Source organism: Vulpes lagopus, chromosome 1, assembly GCF_018345385.1.
Source record: "Vulpes lagopus strain Blue_001 chromosome 1, ASM1834538v1, whole genome shotgun sequence".
NCBI classification, from domain to species: domain Eukaryota; kingdom Metazoa; phylum Chordata; class Mammalia; order Carnivora; family Canidae; genus Vulpes; species Vulpes lagopus.
Genome location: NC_054824.1, coordinates 143,165,717 through 143,182,402, shown reverse-complemented (window position 1 = coordinate 143,182,402; position 16,686 = coordinate 143,165,717). Strand labels below are relative to the sequence as shown.

Genomic DNA, 16,686 nt, shown 5'->3' with positions numbered 1-16,686 from the left:
TACAAAACATTTTTCTTGTCAAACAAGTGCCATTTTATCTTTTCTTCAAGGTCTTCCCTAGCTCCCCAGTTCTAGTGGTCTCTGGCCACAGGCAGTCTTCCCTCACACCTGGCCTGGCTGTCTACCCGGTAAGAGTAGTCAACTTCACCTCCCTTCAGCAGACGGCATCACCCATTTTCATCAATATTTCCTGTGCGCTCACCAGTCAAAGTGAGGCTGTGCTAGTGAGAGCTCTGAAGGATAAATCTGGTACAGGTGAGCACTGGGGGCTCTGGTTTTTAATCTACAGAGGTGGAAATGACAATGTATTATTACTTAGTTAACGAAAAACGTTCAGCCACTTGACCAAGATTATTCAAATTAGCTGGGGCCTGATCTTTATTTTCCACACCTACCTAAAACATAACCTTCAGGTAGCTCTATCACCATCAAGATGTTCTACTTAACATACAATTATTTAAGGGTAGTTATTATCAGCTTAAGAGCTTCTCAGCTTTGTTAAGTGTACCACTTTCCCTATTTTAAACCTCTTAAGTGTTTTTCTTCAAAAATATCTGGCAGATTTTTTTTTTTAAGACTTTATTCATGAGACACACAGAGAGAGAGAGACAGGCAGAGGGAGAAGCAGGCTCCACACAGGGAACCTGACATGGGACTCAATCCCAGGTCTCCAGGATCAGGCCCTGGGCTGAAGGCGGTGCTAAACCGCTGAGCTACCCAGGCTGCCCTGGCATATCTTTTTATATCAAGCAAGCAGCAAATGGTGATAGCCCTAGAACTAAGACTTTCCTTTCCAAAATCCCTGATTCTAGCCATTATTCAGTTTAGAAACTATGCCATGTGTAGTCATGGAAAAGTGTTAGGAAAGCCAAAAAAAAAAAAAAAAAAAAATGGTCCTCTTTATACTGCCACCTCTACTTGTCCATCCCTCCAGAGAAAGTGTTCTTTGAATTAACTGGGAGTGAACTAGATGGAGCCCTCATTTGTCTCCAGTGGGAAGGTTTGTTTTTACAAGAACCTGTTATGTACTGGCCAGTACAAGTGCATTTGTTCTCTGGTAACTCTAAAGTAGATGTTTTTCCCTTTAAGAACTGAGGAAATTGAGGTGCTCAAGGTCCCAGCACTATAAACAGTGTTCAACTCTAATCTATGTTCTTTCTGCTGGAGTTTTTAAATCTAGAGTTTAACAGGTTTTTGCTAGGGTCCATGGATGGAATTCTAGGTGCCCATGACCTTCAATGGGAGGAAAAACTGCACATTTTCAATTAACCTCTAATTGAAAGCTTGTATTTCTACCAATTTTATGAATATAGGCAACAAACCACAGTAACAGCATTATGTGTGACTGTCACCAACAGAATTCAAATATTTTCATGTTCCAATTATTAGATCTCAAAATTCACTTCAAAATTACATAAAAGTTATAGGTTTCCTTATTTTTTGTGTTAAAAATTCTATTTTGAGATAGGATCCATAGGTTTTACCATACTGCCCAAGTTGCTCATGGCACAATAAATGGTTAAGAACCCTTGCCAGTGGGAACAATACAATCATGATGGTTAGGAGTAGTCAGACACTAAGATCCAAACAAGCCTTCACGTTCTTCACACAAGCACATTGAGTGCCCACTGGTTTATGCCAGGCATACCCAGTACAGAAATCAAATTTAAAACAGGGCCTAAAAAAAAATAATAAAATAAAATAAAACAGGGCCTAATTAACAAAACAGTAATTAGTTCAATGAAGCCAGAACAAAGGGGGTACTGGAAAGGCTGATAATGTCCTATAAGTTTTATTTGGGGATCCCTGGGTGGCGCAGCGGTTTAGCGCTTGCCTTTGGCCCAGGGCGTGATCCTGGAGATCCGGGATCAAATCCCACGTCGGGCTCCCAGTGCATGGAGCCTGCTTCTCCCTCTTCCTGTGTCTCTGCCTCTCTCTCTCTCTCTCTCTGTGACTATCATAAATAAATAAAAATTAAAAAAAAAAAAAAAAAGTTTTATTTGGACTCTTTTACCCTATGAGCATTGGAAAGCCAAAAGCTTTCAACAGTTGGATCAAGGATTAGAATAGAAAATTTTTTTTAGGGGCAGCCCCAGTGGTGCAGCGGTTTAGTGCCACCTGCAGCCTGGGGTGTGATCCTGGAGACCTGGGATCGAGTCCCATGTTGGGCTCCCGGCATGGAGCCTGCTTCTCTCTCTGCCTGTGTCTGTCATGAATGAATAAAATCTTTAAGGAAAAAAAAAAAATGACATCCAAAGTAAAAAAGGACAGGAGGACTCCTGGATTTAAGAGGTGGTTGGTGATTGGTGATCCAAAGATTTTCAGGGTAGAAGGAATTAGAACCGGAAGCTCAGTTACCACAATTACAAATCTGGTGAAGAGAACCAAGTGACTTGGAATTAAAGTTACACAGGAAAGGCAACAGGTATTTAAGTAGCAGAGTATTTATCCATTTGTAAGTGGAGAAGAAATAGAAGACTCAAAGTTTGAGAGTTTATAACCTAGGAGATAGGAACAAGCCAAAAAAGAGGTGGAGGAGCCAAGTACATAATTCCCCTCTTTTAGAATCCAAACTATTTCCCAGAAGGCTGGGCTGGAGTTTCTGCTAGATACCCATGATGGGTTTTCAAATGTGGTCACCTGCCCTAAATGCTTTAAGTAACTATTACACCTTTTGTTCTGACCAATGCACAGATCAGTGTAAAGATTCAAGTGTCCTCCAGAAGTTCCTGAGCTCTCACCAGACCATCCTCTTTACCCTTTTTGCAATGCTGGCATCAACAGCTTTCATCTTTCTAGGTAAGGAGCCTTTACGTTCAACACCCTGGACTTTTAACTTAGAAACTGCTTTCCTTTAATTTCACCTACAATGAGGATAAAAATCAGGTGTTTATCACATCTCATTTGTGATAACCAGCTGGAACTCATTCAGCCTACCTAGCCCTAGTCGCCAAGTGGATGACAGGTCCCGCTCAACTTACCACCAAGTAGCAGTAAACTGCATGTGACAGACCCCACTCAGAACTGGAATCCACTGCTAAACCTTGAGATAATGGGGACGTCTGCCTTGTTTTTGTTTTTTTCAGCATACAATGCCGTCTTAAACAAGATACAGACAGTTCCCATTGTTTATGTGCCAACTGTAGGAACATCACAACCAGGTAAAGAATCACCACCCTTACCTTTAAAAATTCAAATACCCACATTTCATTCACATTCACACTTCATCTGTCTCTCATTTTTACTCCTAGGTTCTTATATCCCCACCACACGTTCTCCTCCGCCTTTCCTGAGTTCCCAACCCCCACCAGCTCAGAGTCGGCTACAACACTGGCTGTGGAGTGTAAGGCACTAAACTCCACTTAGACAAATCCCTTCAGCTGTAAAGAACTGGAGCCATAAGCCCCCAAACTAGCTTTCCAAAAACTGTAAATAAAGGATCGATCCTAAGGTGTTCAGCACTAAAGTGGTGTGGTAGACTGTTTTCAACTAGCAGTTAAAAAATGGAAATGTAAGAGTGAAAGAAAGTATCCCATTTATATAGCATCCCATGTTTCTATCAAGTTCCAAAGATTTAGTCAGTGAGCCTAGCTGGATAGCAATGTTCCATATGGATTTAAGTACTTGGCCACTTACTTGCCCCAAATGACTAGCAGTCCACTCTTCTGGGTGCCCCTGAGTACTTGAGTAGAACTTCCTAGCAGTAAAACAAAGACAATAAAACAGGATGTATCCAAAATCTGTTTATTGGAATAGTGTCCCACTCATCTTGATTCAGGGAGCTTTTAGTGCTGCTTCCGCCTGAAGGAGCATCCTGGAAGAAAAAACGGTTCAGAGGTTGATAGCAGCCTACCTTATCCTGCCACCCCCAAGAAACGAGCGTGGCTAATCCATCCACAGGAAAACTACATCTTTACTTTCCTCAAAACTTACAGCTACCACCTCAGCCGTTAATAGCCCTCGCGCTCACTCGTATGAAGCCCCTTTCATCATTACCCAGATACAGCTTTAGGTTTGTTTTGGATCTACGGAATGTGTGGTTTCTGGCAATCCTGTTGCGGGAGGGTGGCCAGCGAACTTTCCAATCCAACAGCCTGCACGAGGCGGTGTGAGGACACACGACACCCCCCCCCCCCCCGCTCCAAGATTCAAGCCCCAACGACGACGTTCGCTCAGCAGCTCACCTTCTGTAAGCCTTGCTTTTCCTCCCGTGGGCTGGCAGAGGACAGTAGAACAGCCGACACACAGAACTACCGTCTGTGCGTGGCTGAAAACGGTGGTGATTTTGTAGCATCCTGGGAAGAGACGTCAGGAAGCGGGGAGTGAGGACCTTTCAGGCCTTTTCAGGCCCTCATCGCTGGAGCCCGCTCGGAACCCGCCGCTCTCCTCACCCCCACCCCGGGGCCCTCCCCTCCCCCTCCCGCGTCGTTCCCCCCTGGCGGCGCCCCTCACCCGGGCACTTCACGTCCATGAAGTAGGAGTTGGGGCTCTGCACCAGGCGCTTCTTCTTGTGCTTCCTCTTCTCCTCTTCCGGGGACGGGTGCAGGAGATCCTTCGCAAGCTACGGGGGCACAAGGTGTGGTCAGAGCGGCAACGGCCCGGGGTAGTAGGGTGGGGAGGAGGAGGAACAGGAGCAAGAAGCAAAAGCAGCGGCAGCCCGCACCGCCCGGCGTCCACAGCGGGGCCGCCATCTTATCCCCGCCCCGGGCCGCCCGCCGGCCGCCCCCGGCCGCCCGCGCTCCGCGGCCGGCCCCCACGGCCCGCACCCGGCGGAGGAGCACGCGCGCGCGCGGGAAGCGAGGGCTCCGCCGAGACCCGGGCGGAGGAACTCACGGGCATGTTCTCGTGGGGAGGTCGTCACCGCCGGAAAGGAGCGAAAGCGGAAATCCTGTCGCTTATATCCGCCGCCCGCCGGAAATGACGCGCGCGCGTTCGGCCGCCATGCCGAAGTCCGCGCGCCGCCAGTGGCAGAAACCAGCGCCTTTGGACGGGCTGCTGCGCCGCGACCGTGGGAGCGCGTCCGTAGGGTACGCTGACGAAGAGGCGCGCCCCGCCCTGCCTGGGACCTCTCCGCTTCCTTTGCTGTTTTTCCGTGGGTTTACTTTGCCCAGTCAGTACTCCGAAGTGTAAACACGGGAAAAGAAGGCCCGCCTATTTCCCCGCATCCCCAGCTTGCTGCGAGGTCAGCGGCTGTTTTGTTTTATCCAGTGGTTTTCCTTTAAGTGACGATGACATCAGACGCTGGCGTAGTGCTCGCCCTGGGCGGCTGTGGGGCTGGACATTGCACACCCGCACTGACACACTGGAAAGGACGAAGAGAAAGCAAACCGGAACCGGAGCCACGTCTTCTACAGTCGGGCCCAGCCTCTAGAAGGTCCCTTTGTCACCAGAGGACCGACGACTTCTCGACGGCGTCTGGGAATCCAAGCAGAGGCGTGTGAGCTCCGGTCAGGGGCGTGGAGTGTCGGGTGCAAACACCCGCCCCGCGGCCAGAGTCGAACTTCCAGAGTGACAGCGGCACTGGGAAGAGGGATCTCTGAGGGGCCGGAGTCTGCACAGAAGCACTGTGTGGGTTGACGGACAAAACCCAGGGCCAGACGGAGGGGAGGCATAGTTGCCTGAGCTCCGAGTGAAGGGCAGAGCGTCCGGGGCCGGGTTCAGGAACAGCTATTGTACCCCAGCATCGGTACCGTTTGGAGGGGTGGACACCACACGCACCACACTCTGGGGATGGAGTCCAGTTCCAAGCAAAATGGAAAAAAAAAAAAGAATTTGCTGGGTTATTGTCAGAATTAATGAAAGTTGAAGAATAAAGGACACTTTGGCTAGTGAGGAGAAATAGCGAAAACTCAAGATTTGTGATACAGCTTGAAGACATGGTGGGAAGTGAGAGAATGGACAAAGTGGGTTCAGTGGTGGTGTCTGAGAAGGGGCAAGCGCCGGCGCGAACATGACCGGATGAGGGAAGTGTAGTACCAGTATGCTCTACACGAGGACAATTCTGACCCACTGTTAGAAAAGTAAATAGTTTGAACAGTTTTCTTTTTCCCCAAAAAAAGCAAAGATAAACTTGTTTCTTTATAGCCATGTTTTCCACTTAAGCTTTTTCCTTGCCTTTTCACAGCCCTTTCATGTGGTCCCACGAGGGCGGCCTCGGGGCTGTGTTAAAGATCCGTACCTCATCCAAAGAATGAAACCATGGGTCCCTGAGTGGCTCAGTCGGTTAAATATCTCCCTTTCGGCTCAGGTGATGATCCCTGGAGTCCTGGGGTCGAGCTCCTTTTCGGGATCCCTGCTCAGCGGGGAGCCTGCTTCTCCCTCTCCCTCTGCCCTGCTGTCAAATAAAATCTTTAAAAAAAAAAAAAAGGTACGAAACCAGACATTTATAGTACCAATATCTCTCTTCCTGTAACTGGCTTGTCTGAGAAACGCACACACAGGGTCCCAGAAGGAATACTGTTGCTAATGAAGCCCCAGAATGTGTCTCTGTGAAAGTGTATCTGTATGTGTGGTATATGTATATGTCTGATGTGTGTGGGGGAGCTGTGGTATGGGGGTGTGCTGGGGGTGCGTTGTGTGTGGTATATGGGTGTGTGTGTGTGTGTGATATGGTATATGTGTGGTATGTGCGTGGTGTGTGTATTTGGTGTGGGGATGTGTGCGTGGTATATCTATGTGGTGTGTGTGTACGTGGTATGTTGTGTAGTGCTTGCTGTATGTGTTGTGCGGTGTGTATATTGTGTGCTGTGTGTGTCCCGCCTCTCCCCTCCCCCTGCGGGGCGGCAGCTTCCTCGCGCGGTACAGCAGGGGGCACCCGGTCCCAACCTGAGCTGGTGCTCCTGGCGCGCGGCAGCGATCCCGGGAAGCTGGGGCGGGACCTGAGGGCCGGGAAGGCCGAAGCCCAAAGGTGCCCCGAAGGCGTCCACCCCGGAGTGACCCTCGGGTCCTCGAGCTCAGCCCCCCGCGTCGCCCAGACTCGGCCCGCGGTCCTGAGGCGGCCAGGGCGGCGGGCAGCGGCTACCCCTTCGCGGCCGTCGGGGGCAGGGGGCAGGCGGCCGGGGGTGGGGCCCACGGCAGGGCCGCCTCCCCTCCGTCCCGGAGCCTGGGTGGAGAGGGAGGGAAACTCCTTCCTGGCTTGGGCTCAGGGCAACTCCGTCCGCCAGTCCCGCGGTCCCGCCCCCCGGCGCCGCCCCCGGCTCCCCAGTGTCCGCCATGGCCAAAGCCTACGACCACCTCTTCAAGTTGCTGCTCATCGGGGACTCGGGCGTGGGCAAGACCTGTCTCATCATTCGCTTCGCGGAGGACAGCTTCAACAACACCTACATCTCCACCATTGGTGAGCCCGCTGGCCAAGCCCCCGACCCCCGGCGCCCCCAGGCCTTCACCCCTGCGTCTCCACCATCGGTGACCCGTCTGGGCTCACTAGCCCCGGCGCCCCAGGCTCCCAGGTTACTAGTGGCCCTACTTTTCAGTGTCCCAGAAGGAGGCTTCTAAAGTCCAGTGTCTTAGCCCCCGTGTCAGCCTCATGCCGCACACTCGGGATGGTTCCCGACCTCCAAGCTCTCTGAGGCCCCCAGTAACTCCCTGTGCCCGCCCCTCATTTTCCTGGTACCGTCCTTCTCTGGCATCCCCCAGATCCACAGGATCCGTCTGTCCTTCCCTCCGCGCATCTCTCCCCACCGCCTCCCTAGAACCCCTGACCGTTAGTACCCAGCCCCCCAGCTTGCTCTCCAATCCCACCAGCCTCTTCCTGTCCTGCTGAGTTCCATCCCCAGCACTTCCCAGTCTCCCTGCCACCACTTCATGAGGGTTGGGGGTGGGGAGGTTGGAACAGAGTGACTGGCTGTGCTGAAAGGGCCCCCCCCTCCCCAGGACCAGGATGGTGAATGTGCGGTCAGCCAGTCAAGGAAGGTGGGAGTGGGGGAACTTTTGGGGGCTCTGAGTCAGCCTGGTGACTCAGCGTCCTCTTGGGGCTCCCCACAGGCTCTGGGGAGCGGCCTGCATTGCCACTAAGAACGCTGCTTCTCTGCTTCTCCTCCCCCTCTTAGTCCACCTCCTCTGGCCTGGGAACAAAAGCCAGGGGAGTTTCAAGACCATTCTGGTCAGGAAAGGAAGTGCCTGTCTTTCCTAGTTGGGTCGCAAGAGGAGTGGGCCTGGCCCACTAGTGGACACACAGATGGCATCAGCCTTTTCCGGCTCTTGGTCCCAGAGGCTGGGGATGGCTGGAGCCTCAGACTACTGGGTTCTGGGGACCAAGGAAAGAGGAATCAGAAAGCTCTCTTTTGAGGGAGACTCTGAATTGGGAGAGCTGTCAACTGGTGCCTCTGAGGGGACCCAAGCGGTGCCTTACACTTCTCTGCAGAGTTTCTGTCACCTCCCCCTCAGGTCTAGGACATCCCCAGAAAAACAATATGCTTACTATACAAATACAGAGTTGAGAAAAATTCTCCTAGTCTTACACTTGCAACAAGGTTGCTTCCCAGGCGCACCCCCTACAGAATTCCTGGCACTGCTGGCGCTCCATTCCTGGTCTCCCCTGGTGACCCCTCGTGCCCCCCATGTACCCACATGGCCTCAGCCTCACTGTGTGTGTCCCCTCCTAGGAATCGACTTCAAGATCCGCACTGTGGATGTAGAGGGGAAGAAGATCAAGTTGCAGGTCTGGTGAGTGAACCCTGGGCTGCGAGGCATATTCCCTCATTCACCTCTGAGCACCAGTCCCCTCCCTGTGGCTGCCCATCTCTCCCTCTCCCCTCCTGCTCCTTCCGGTACTTCTCCCAGGCCACTTCCTATCCCCCACTCAGACGTCCTTCCATCTCTCTTCCAGTTCACTCAACTCTTTTCAGCTCTTTGGTAACTCTTGCCTCTCCTGGCTCCAGAGCCTTCTCTGAACTTGACAGCAGGTGTCTGCAGAGCTGTCACGTGGGAGATGGCACGAAAGCCGATCCATGGCAAGCAGCAGAATTTGTTAAGTCTGTACTCTCTCTCAAGTCTGGGGAGCCCAGAAAGCCGAGGAAAGAGGGCTGACCTGCCACAGGACCTGGACATCCTGAAGGTGTGGAAGTGGCTGGCGGCTCAAAGGTTTAGGGCGCTACAGATAGAAGCAGATTGTGGTTTGCATTCTCCTTCTGATGCAGGATGACCTTCAGTGATGGAGCCTCTCGAAATCTCTGTCCTCCTTTGTAAAACAGGGGCCAGAAAACATGTCTCCCAAGGGTAGGGTGAAGATGGTGCTTGGCATAAAGTATTCAATGAGACCTTGTACCTTAAGCCTGTGTCCTCTCCCAGCCATCCTCCGTCCTTTTCTCCCTTTACTGTTTTCTGATTCTGTTTGGTTCAGCCCCACCCTGGTGTAAAAGCTAAGTTCTTAGCAGGGGGGATTCACTCCTTGGAGAAGCATTCCCTCTGTCTTGCCCCACGAAACATGCCACTTTTTCAGGGACACAGCTGGCCAGGAGCGATTCAAGACAATAACTACTGCATATTACCGTGGAGCCATGGTATGAGCTGTGGGTCTGGACAAGGGATGAGGCCATAAAGTGGAGATTTCTGAATCCCCAGGGGCTGAGCTTGGGCAGGGAAACTGGGAGGGGGCTCTGGGTGACAGGGGAGGGCCCCGTGTGGACCAAGGGGTAGATTCATGGGTAGAACTTACAGGGTCACTTAAAGGGGCAGGAAGCAGAAATGGGGGCATGTGGCCCAAGGCTCCATGGTGAACTCTTGCCATTCCCCAGGGCATTATCCTCGTATATGACATCACAGATGAGAAATCCTTTGAGAATATCCAGAACTGGATGAAAAGCATCAAAGAGGTGAGGACCCCCCCCAGAGAGGCATTGGACTGGGTAGAACCTGGAGGGTGAGGAAGCCATGAAGCTAAGCAGGACCCAATTGTACTCTTCCTACCATTTGCATCCAGAATGCCTCAGCTGGGGTGGAGCGCCTGCTTCTAGGGAACAAGTGTGACATGGAGGCCAAGAGAAAGGTGCAGAAGGAGCAGGCCATCAAGGTGAGGGCCAGGCCAGATGGAGCTAGATGCCAGAGGGCTGCTATCCTTGACCCACCTCTCTTCTCCCTCCACCCCACAGCTGGCTCGGGAGCATGGAATCCGATTCTTTGAGACAAGTGCCAAATCCAGCACGAATGTGGATGAGGTGAGCCACAGTCTGTGCCCACACCTGCTCCCGGGACATTGTTGGTCGGCAGGCCTGTCCTCACCACTCACTCCTTTCCCTGGCAGGCTTTCAGTTCCCTGGCCCGCGACATCCTGCTCAAGTCAGGAGGCCGGAGATCGGTGAGTTGGTTCTGTGGGACTGAGCCCAGCTGTGTGTGTGTGTGTATGTGTGTGTGTGTGTGTGTGTGTGTGTGCGCGCGCGCACGCGCGCGCATGCATGCTAGAAATGAAACCCCAGGAAGAGGAGCACTAACACTGCCCATGAGGGTAGGTCCCCTTCAAACAATGTTGTGTCAGACCCCAGCCCACCATTGTCACTCTGATCCCGGTGCCTTTCCATCTCTAGGGAAACAGCCACAAGCCCCCTGGCACTGACCTGAAACCCTGTGATAAGAAGAACACCAGCAAGTGCTCCCTCGGCTGAGGACCCCAGGCCCAGAGGCTGAACCTCAGGGAGGCAGGGCTATGGGTGGGCAGGGGAGAAACAGCAGGTGGGGCGAGGGGAGGGGGTCTAGAGGAGATAGATGGTGGAAGAGTAGGAAGCAAATGTAAAAGAAAACAGGAAGGGGAGAGGAGAGGAAGACAGGACAGGGAAGGAGAGACAAGGAGGAGAGAGAAGCAAGTGAGCAGAAAGAGGTAAGGGGGTAGGAAGAAGGGGAGGAGAAAACCACTGGCCCTGGGTGTCAGCCTTTCCCGGGACTTGAGGGCAGACACAAATGTAAATAAAAAGTTGACTTGTTGTTACTGAATCCGGCTTTAGGGTTGTATGAGGTTGGCTCAGCACCCCTCTAGAGATTTGACCCTAGGACTCTACATGCTTTGGCTCGGTATGAAAGGCCACCACCCACACAGAGGTCCCTGGTTTGGGTAACGAAATTTATCATCAGACCTAATTCCTGCCTCTAAGGTGGTTGGGCTGGGTTCCTGTGACACCAGGACCTGTCCCTACACAATGAGGAAAAGAGCAAGGAGGCTCTCTGAACCTGAAGGTCTGGTCATCTTTCCATTATGGGGTTTAGAGGGTCCTATGGGCAGAGCCTTGTCTGGTTTCCAGGACTCTTTTCTTTTTTCAGAAAGACTCTTTCTTGGGCCTTCCCAGGGGAGTGACACGCAGACTCAAGGAAATAACAGGACCTTGTACTCTTTAACCTGTGATTTCTTCAAGCATCTCTGATTCCACCAGTAATCCTTTTAGGTAGCTGGTAAGCATTATTTTCCATTTTCAGACACAGAAGAGGTTTATTTAGTCATAAATTTTTTTTTTTATTTTTTATTTATTTATTTTTTTTTTTATGATAGTCACAGAGAGAGAGAGAGAGGCAGAGACACAGGCAGAGGGAGAAGCAGGCTCCATGCACCGGGAGCCCGACGTGGGATTTGATCCCGGGTCTCCAGGATCGCGCCCTGGGCCAAAGGCAGGCGCCAAACCTCTGCGCCACCCAGGGATCCCTAGTCATAAATTTTTTAAAAATATTTATTTATTTGAAAGAAGGAGAGGGAGCACAAGCGGGAGGTGGGGGGAGGCAGAAGGAGAAGCAGACTTCTGGCTGAGCAGGGAGCGCGATGACCCTGGGATCATGACCTGAGCTGAACACAGACACTTCACTGACTGAGCCACCCAGGCGCCCTAGTCATCAATCTATTGAGCATCTGATATGTGCCATACAACATAGTCAAGTTAATATAATCTTTGAGTGGAACTTACAAGAAGGACAAGAAAATTTTAACAAAAACAGCTCCTAAGTACTGAATTATAAAGAGACAAAACTATTGGCATGCAAAAGAACCAGCACCGGATCCCTGGGTGGATCCCTGGGTGGTGCAGCGGGTTTAGTGCCTGCCCTTTGGCCCAGGGCCTGATCCTGGAGACCCAGGATCAAGTCCCACATCGGGCTCCCTGCGAGGAGCCTGCTTCTCCCTCTGCCTGTGTCTCTGCCTCTCTCTCTCTCTCTCATGAATAAATAAATAAAATCTTAAATAAAAAAAAAAGGAAATTCAGGCATTTTAAAAATCCCCACACCTATTGTGAGGAAGCGAATGGCACAACCCTGGGTCAGCAGCAAAGCTTTCTGTGTTGCTGTTTGTTGGTAAAACACACCACTGGGAAAAAGCCTGACCATGCTGGGAGAACTTCAGGATAATTGGATAAATGTGTTAAGTACCAAACTTCTATGGGGTAAAGATCATGCCTAGGCTCTGTAGTCAACTGCCTAGCTGGTGTACTTTGCTTAAGGTTATGAGAAAAGACTTGCTATTTTGTGAATCCCAGAAAGAACACTAACTGACATCTTCATCACACCCCAGGGCAGATGTTTTAAGATCCAGTTTCAGTGTGGAGACCTACTCAGTTGCTTGGTACAGCTATTGGAAGTGAGAGCTTACAACTCCCACAGCTTGTCAAGAGACATGGTCAGGTTTGATAAGATACTAGAAGATTTCGGCAAGACTTTCCGTATGCCTAAAAGCTACTGGAGAACACTCACACCTACTTTCCGGAACATACAACTACTGATACACAGAAACAGTAACTTAACAGAATGAGGGCATAGTCACAAAAAAAGTAAAGCTCAGTCTCAACTGCCATCTAATGGCCTTTCCATAGTCTGATTGTTCCTGCTTCTGAGGAGCCAGCTCTATGTCTGAAGGGAAGATAGAATTTGTGGGACATCACAGGGCTTACTTATACTCTCATTCCTGGAAGAAAGTGCTGGCACCCTTAGGGCTGCGCGGTGGAATTAGCCGCTGTTGTAGTTAGGTTAGGAAGGCTTCTTGGGCCAGAAAAGTGTGGAATAGGGTTAACAAGAAAGTCTGGGACTAGCCCTTTCGCCTTAAGACGTTGGGGGGGGGGGGGGAGGAGCAGATTACCACCAGTGACCACTACTGACTATATACGTGAGTTTCAGTAGGTCATTGAGGCTGCACGGTATGGTGGTCTGTAGCCCTAGAAGGAGGATCCGGCCAGGGTCCCACGGTGCCCAGGACCCGGGAGGAAGCACAAAACCAGCGCAGGCCCAGGGCCCAACTCTGACTGCAGGGGGCGGCACGGTCTACTTGGGCTCCCACTCACTGGGTCACCTCGGAAGTCACTTCTACCCCGAGCTTACTCGCAAGATACCAGAGTCCTCAGCATTACTGAAGACACGCAGACCTAAGTGTGTAATTCAAGAAGCAGGACAGTAACGGGCGCTGTCGTAGGGGAAGGAAAGGCTCCCGCCAAACCCCGACGCTGCCAGTCGGCGACTCGGCTCTGGAGGCTCCCCGGAGGGTGCAGGGCCGTGTCCGAGCACGCATCGGAGTCGGCGGCAGACGCGTCCCAGGCCGCAGGGACCACGCAACCAACCAAACTCCAATGAGCAGAAAGGCGACAGCGCGCCCAGGGGCAGCAAGTGCAGCGTCGCCTCCCGCCCGGCCACCAGGGCCACCCTGGCGTTTTCGCAAGCAGCGACGACTGTGCTTCCGTGTCGCTGCTCACGTCGCCCAGAACGGGCCCACGAACGACAGCCCGGGTCGTCCCAGCCTGAGCCAGCCGAGGGAAAAAGAACCCGGCCGGCGGCCTCCAGCGGTCCCGCCCCGCACGCCTGCGCGGAGCGACGCAGCCTCCTGAACCTTCCCCGCTCCCGGCATCCCCCGAGGCTTCGGCGTCTCTCCCCCCACCCCCCGCCCCTCCTGCGGCCCGGCATCCTCCGCGGCCCGGCATCCTCTGCGGGGCAAGATGGCCGCGGCAGCGACGGCCCGGGAGGTGACGGGGCAGTAGACCGTACGCGCCGCGGCTTTTCCCGAGGGCCGTGCGGGTCCGAAGACGTGAGCTCACAGCCCCGTCCACAGGTGGCCGTGGGGCCGTCCCATTAATGCCTGGGCCCTGACAGGCAGTCCCAGCATTTCGCAGCCCTGACCTGGAAGCTCCCGGAGGGCTGCAGTGTACGCGCCCCGACGGAGGCAAGCGGCCAGTCAGGCAGGTGCCTTGGTCCCGACGGGCGCGACCCTGAGCACTCCATGCCTGCGGGCGCGGGGAGGCACAGCCTCCCCCAGCGCAGCCACCTGTGCTGGCTGCTCTGCGCTCTCACCTTACAGCTCTGGTGAGGAGAGGCTGAGCGCCGAGGACGGGAAGGGAGGGGGGAGGGGCGAGTCCCTGTCTTCCGCCCTCTGACTTGTGCCTCCCCTCCCCTCCCCCCCGCGGCTGCAGCCGAGCGGAGGCTCCTGTGAGGGCAGAGAAGCTGTCAGGTGGGTGATGCTGCGCTGATCCGACACTCCCGGGAGCACAGGTGGGACGGGGGGCGCCGCGGCGAAGGAGGGCGCTCAGCTATGCTGGGAAGTGGGATGGGCAGCATCTTTGGGAGAAATCTTCTCAATGAGGTCTGGGGCCGGCATTTCTCTCCCTCTCTAGTGAGCACCTCAAATCTGCCTTGCTGGCTGGTGGAAGAGTTTGTGGTGGCAGAGGAATGTGCTCCGTGTTCTAGTTTTCGGGCCGTGAGTATTCGTTCTCTCTCTCCGTCTCAGTGTGCCGCTGCATCGTCCTGTAGTGTTCCATGCAGCCTCAATGTCCACACCTGAACCTGTTTTTCCTCTGAAAACGTGCCTTTTCCTAAGTGAACGGGAGTATTTGGCTAATAATCATGTTCATTTTTTTAAAAAGATCTCATTTGGGGGGGCCCCTGAATGGCTCAGCCAGTTGAGCCTCCGACTTGGGGGGTGATTTCTCAAGGTCCTGCCCCTCCCCTCACTCATGTGTCCTTACTCTCTCTAGATTAAGAAAGAAATCTTTAAAGATTTTTTTAAAAACCTGTAATTAGGGCAGCCTGGGTGGCTCAGTGGTTTAGCGCCGCCTTCAGCCCAGGGTGTGGATCTGGAGACCAAGGATCGAGTCCCATGTTGGGCTCCCTGCATAGAGCCTGCTTCTCCCTCTGCCTATGCCTGTGTCTCTTTCTCTGTGTCTCTCGTGAATGAATAAATAAATAAAATCTTAAAAAAAAACCCAAACCTGTAATTATTCCAGATGGGTTTTTAAAGGTTTTGTTTGAGAGAAAGAGAACATAAGCCTGGGGGAAGGGCAGAGAAAGAGGGAGAAGCAGACTCCTGATCAGGAAGCAGCCCATTGCCAGGCTGGATCCCAGGATCCCAAGATCATAACCTGAGCCGAAGACAGATGCCCATCCAACTGAGCCACCCAGGTGCCCCTAAAATCTTGTTTTTAAGTCAGTTCTACACCAATGTGGGGCTCAAACTCAACCCCGAGATCAAGAGACGCATGCTCCACGGGCTGACACCAGCCAGGCACCCCAGTCATAATTTTTAATCCAGTAGGCCCTGGAAACTGTCCCTGTCCCTCCTAGACTATTGCTCAAGTGTCCTTTCCTGACATGTGCTTTGGTCCCTTTTTCCTGACAGAAAACCACCCCTGAGTGTGGCTCCACAGGGTACGTGGAGAAAATCACATGCAGCTCTTCTAAGAGGAATGAATTCAAAAGGCAAGTGCTGTTTTTCTTTTCTTTTTTCAAGTGCTGTTTTTCATCTTGTAACCTCGTACATCACCTCTTGTTCTCATGATTTTAGGGAGACTAATAGTCCTACATCTTCCTCTCTGTCTAGGGTAGCATGGCATATTGGAAGAGGGGGGAACCAAAGTATTTAAACCCAAGTCCCAGCTCTACTTCTCAGCACTTCGTCATTGGTCTTATTTTCTCATCACTAGATTTGATTGATACCAGCTCTGTTTACCTCACTAGAAAATAAGTTGTAGATATATTTGAGTGGAGTTTGTTTAGGGTAAACATGTTAGAAGGCTGACTGTGGCTTCCTCTGTTCTCCTCAGGTATATCTTGGTTAGGCTTCACTAGAAGGGAGATTGGAGGGAGTGGTGGTCCAGCCTTCCCTGGGAATAACTGTCTCTTCCTGCTCTTAGCTGTCGCTCAGCTCTGATGGAACAACACTTATTCTGGAAATTTGAAGGGGCTGTCGTGGGTGTGGCCTTGGTCTTCGCTTGCCTTGTCATCGTTCGTCAGCGACAGCTGGACAGAAAAGCTCTGGAAAAGGTCCGGAAGCAAATCGAGTCCATATAGCTACCTCCCACTCTTCAATGGGGTCTAAGAGATTATATCTCAGACACAGAGAGAATGAATGGATTTGTGCCCCTCCTTCTTAGGAACCTGTGGTGGTACCACCTTCTCTATCTCTTGTTTAGATCATTAATGAGCAAAATATAAATAGTTTTTTTCTCTATTATAATTTGGTTTAAAAAAAAATAATAATAATTTGGTTTGGGACAGGAAGTCCTGGCGGCAGAAATGAGATAGCAACCTTCAACCCCAGTTTATCAATTACCTATCTTCTCCTTCTTCTACTTATTTAAAACTTTCAAGATGTAATTCCAGGAAAAAAGTTTATTCCTCAGCCCAAACTTCTGTTTTCCCTCAACCCTAACCACCCCCAAAAATAAAATTGCAGATGTATAACAAAGTATCTGCAATGACTGGTTATATAGCCTGGGCCTTGAGTACAGACCCTAAGGGTGTGCT

At 51.9% G+C, this 16,686-nt stretch overlaps 4 protein-coding genes across 8 annotated transcripts in view; 3 read left to right on the top strand and 1 right to left on the bottom strand.

The window, feature by feature from the left end:
- The window catches only part of NUP210L (nucleoporin 210 like), an 86,436-nt gene extending 82,831 nt beyond the window's left edge, over positions 1-3,605 (top strand). For 2 of the 3 annotated variants that reach the window (XM_041744358.1, XM_041744349.1), the window contains exons 30-32: positions 51-255; positions 2,695-2,799; positions 3,087-3,605. In XM_041744358.1, the coding sequence (XP_041600292.1) occupies positions 51-255; positions 2,695-2,799; positions 3,087-3,355 (579 nt within the window). In that variant the 3' untranslated portion in view covers positions 3,356-3,605. The remainder of the gene's footprint in view (positions 1-50; positions 256-2,694; positions 2,800-3,086) is intronic. The other variant, XM_041744365.1, reaches the window with a different exon arrangement.
- A 125-nt stretch (positions 3,606-3,730) lies between these two features.
- Positions 3,731-5,148, bottom strand: RPS27 (ribosomal protein S27). The gene is made up of 4 exons (XM_041744565.1): positions 4,834-5,148; positions 4,453-4,561; positions 4,185-4,295; positions 3,731-3,814 (listed from the first exon to the last, which is right to left on the bottom strand). Exons 1-4 carry the CDS (start codon positions 4,837-4,839, stop codon positions 3,786-3,788), a joined length of 255 nt encoding a protein of 84 aa, XP_041600499.1. The 5' UTR covers positions 4,840-5,148; the 3' UTR covers positions 3,731-3,785.
- A 1,573-nt stretch (positions 5,149-6,721) lies between these two features.
- Positions 6,722-10,923, top strand: RAB13 (RAB13, member RAS oncogene family). 3 transcript variants are annotated; one of them, XM_041744434.1, is made up of 9 exons: positions 6,726-6,907; positions 7,164-7,336; positions 8,604-8,664; positions 9,440-9,500; positions 9,735-9,812; positions 9,920-9,985; positions 10,089-10,154; positions 10,241-10,294; positions 10,521-10,923. In XM_041744434.1, the coding sequence occupies exons 2-9, from the start codon at positions 7,213-7,215 to the stop codon at positions 10,596-10,598; spliced, it is 588 nt and encodes a 195-aa protein (XP_041600368.1). In that variant the 5' UTR covers positions 6,726-6,907; positions 7,164-7,212; the 3' UTR covers positions 10,599-10,923. The 3 variants fall into 3 exon arrangements, with proteins under 3 accessions (XP_041600375.1, XP_041600368.1, XP_041600358.1); XM_041744424.1 differs by having other exon boundaries at positions 6,746-6,907; positions 9,920-10,009; XM_041744441.1 differs by lacking the exon at positions 9,920-9,985 and having other exon boundaries at positions 6,722-6,907.
- A 2,946-nt stretch (positions 10,924-13,869) lies between these two features.
- On the top strand, positions 13,870-16,627 carry JTB (jumping translocation breakpoint). The gene is made up of 5 exons (XM_041744539.1): positions 13,870-14,250; positions 14,358-14,395; positions 14,559-14,641; positions 15,560-15,639; positions 16,074-16,627. Exons 1-5 carry the CDS (start codon positions 14,168-14,170, stop codon positions 16,228-16,230), a joined length of 441 nt encoding a protein of 146 aa, XP_041600473.1. The 5' UTR covers positions 13,870-14,167; the 3' UTR covers positions 16,231-16,627.
- Positions 16,628-16,686: the final 59 nt, after the last annotated feature.

What these genes read in the sequence shown, in the direction of transcription:
- RPS27 (XM_041744565.1), bottom strand. An exon ending in CATGGACGTGAAGTGCCCGG is followed by an intron (nt 4,296 to 4,452) that starts GTGAGGGGCGCC and finishes GTCTCTTCCCAG; the next exon opens with GATGCTACAAAATCACCACC. An exon ending in AAAAGCAAGGCTTACAGAAG is followed by an intron (nt 3,815 to 4,184) that starts GTGAGCTGCTGA and finishes TTTTTCTTCCAG; the next exon opens with GATGCTCCTTCAGGCGGAAG.
- RAB13 (XM_041744424.1), top strand. Translation starts at nt 7,213, where the DNA reads ATGGCCAAAGCCTACGACCACCTCTTCAAGTTGCTGCTCATCGGGGAC. An exon ending in GGATGAAAAGCATCAAAGAG is followed by an intron (nt 9,813 to 9,919) that starts GTGAGGACCCCC and finishes ATTTGCATCCAG; the next exon opens with AATGCCTCAGCTGGGGTGGA. An exon ending in CCAGCACGAATGTGGATGAG is followed by an intron (nt 10,155 to 10,240) that starts GTGAGCCACAGT and finishes TTTCCCTGGCAG; the next exon opens with GCTTTCAGTTCCCTGGCCCG.
- JTB (XM_041744539.1), top strand. Translation starts at nt 14,168, where the DNA reads ATGCCTGCGGGCGCGGGGAGGCACAGCCTCCCCCAGCGCAGCCACCTG. An exon ending in GAGGGCAGAGAAGCTGTCAG is followed by an intron (nt 14,396 to 14,558) that starts GTGGGTGATGCT and finishes CTCCCTCTCTAG; the next exon opens with TGAGCACCTCAAATCTGCCT. An exon ending in AAGAGGAATGAATTCAAAAG is followed by an intron (nt 15,640 to 16,073) that starts GCAAGTGCTGTT and finishes TCCTGCTCTTAG; the next exon opens with CTGTCGCTCAGCTCTGATGG.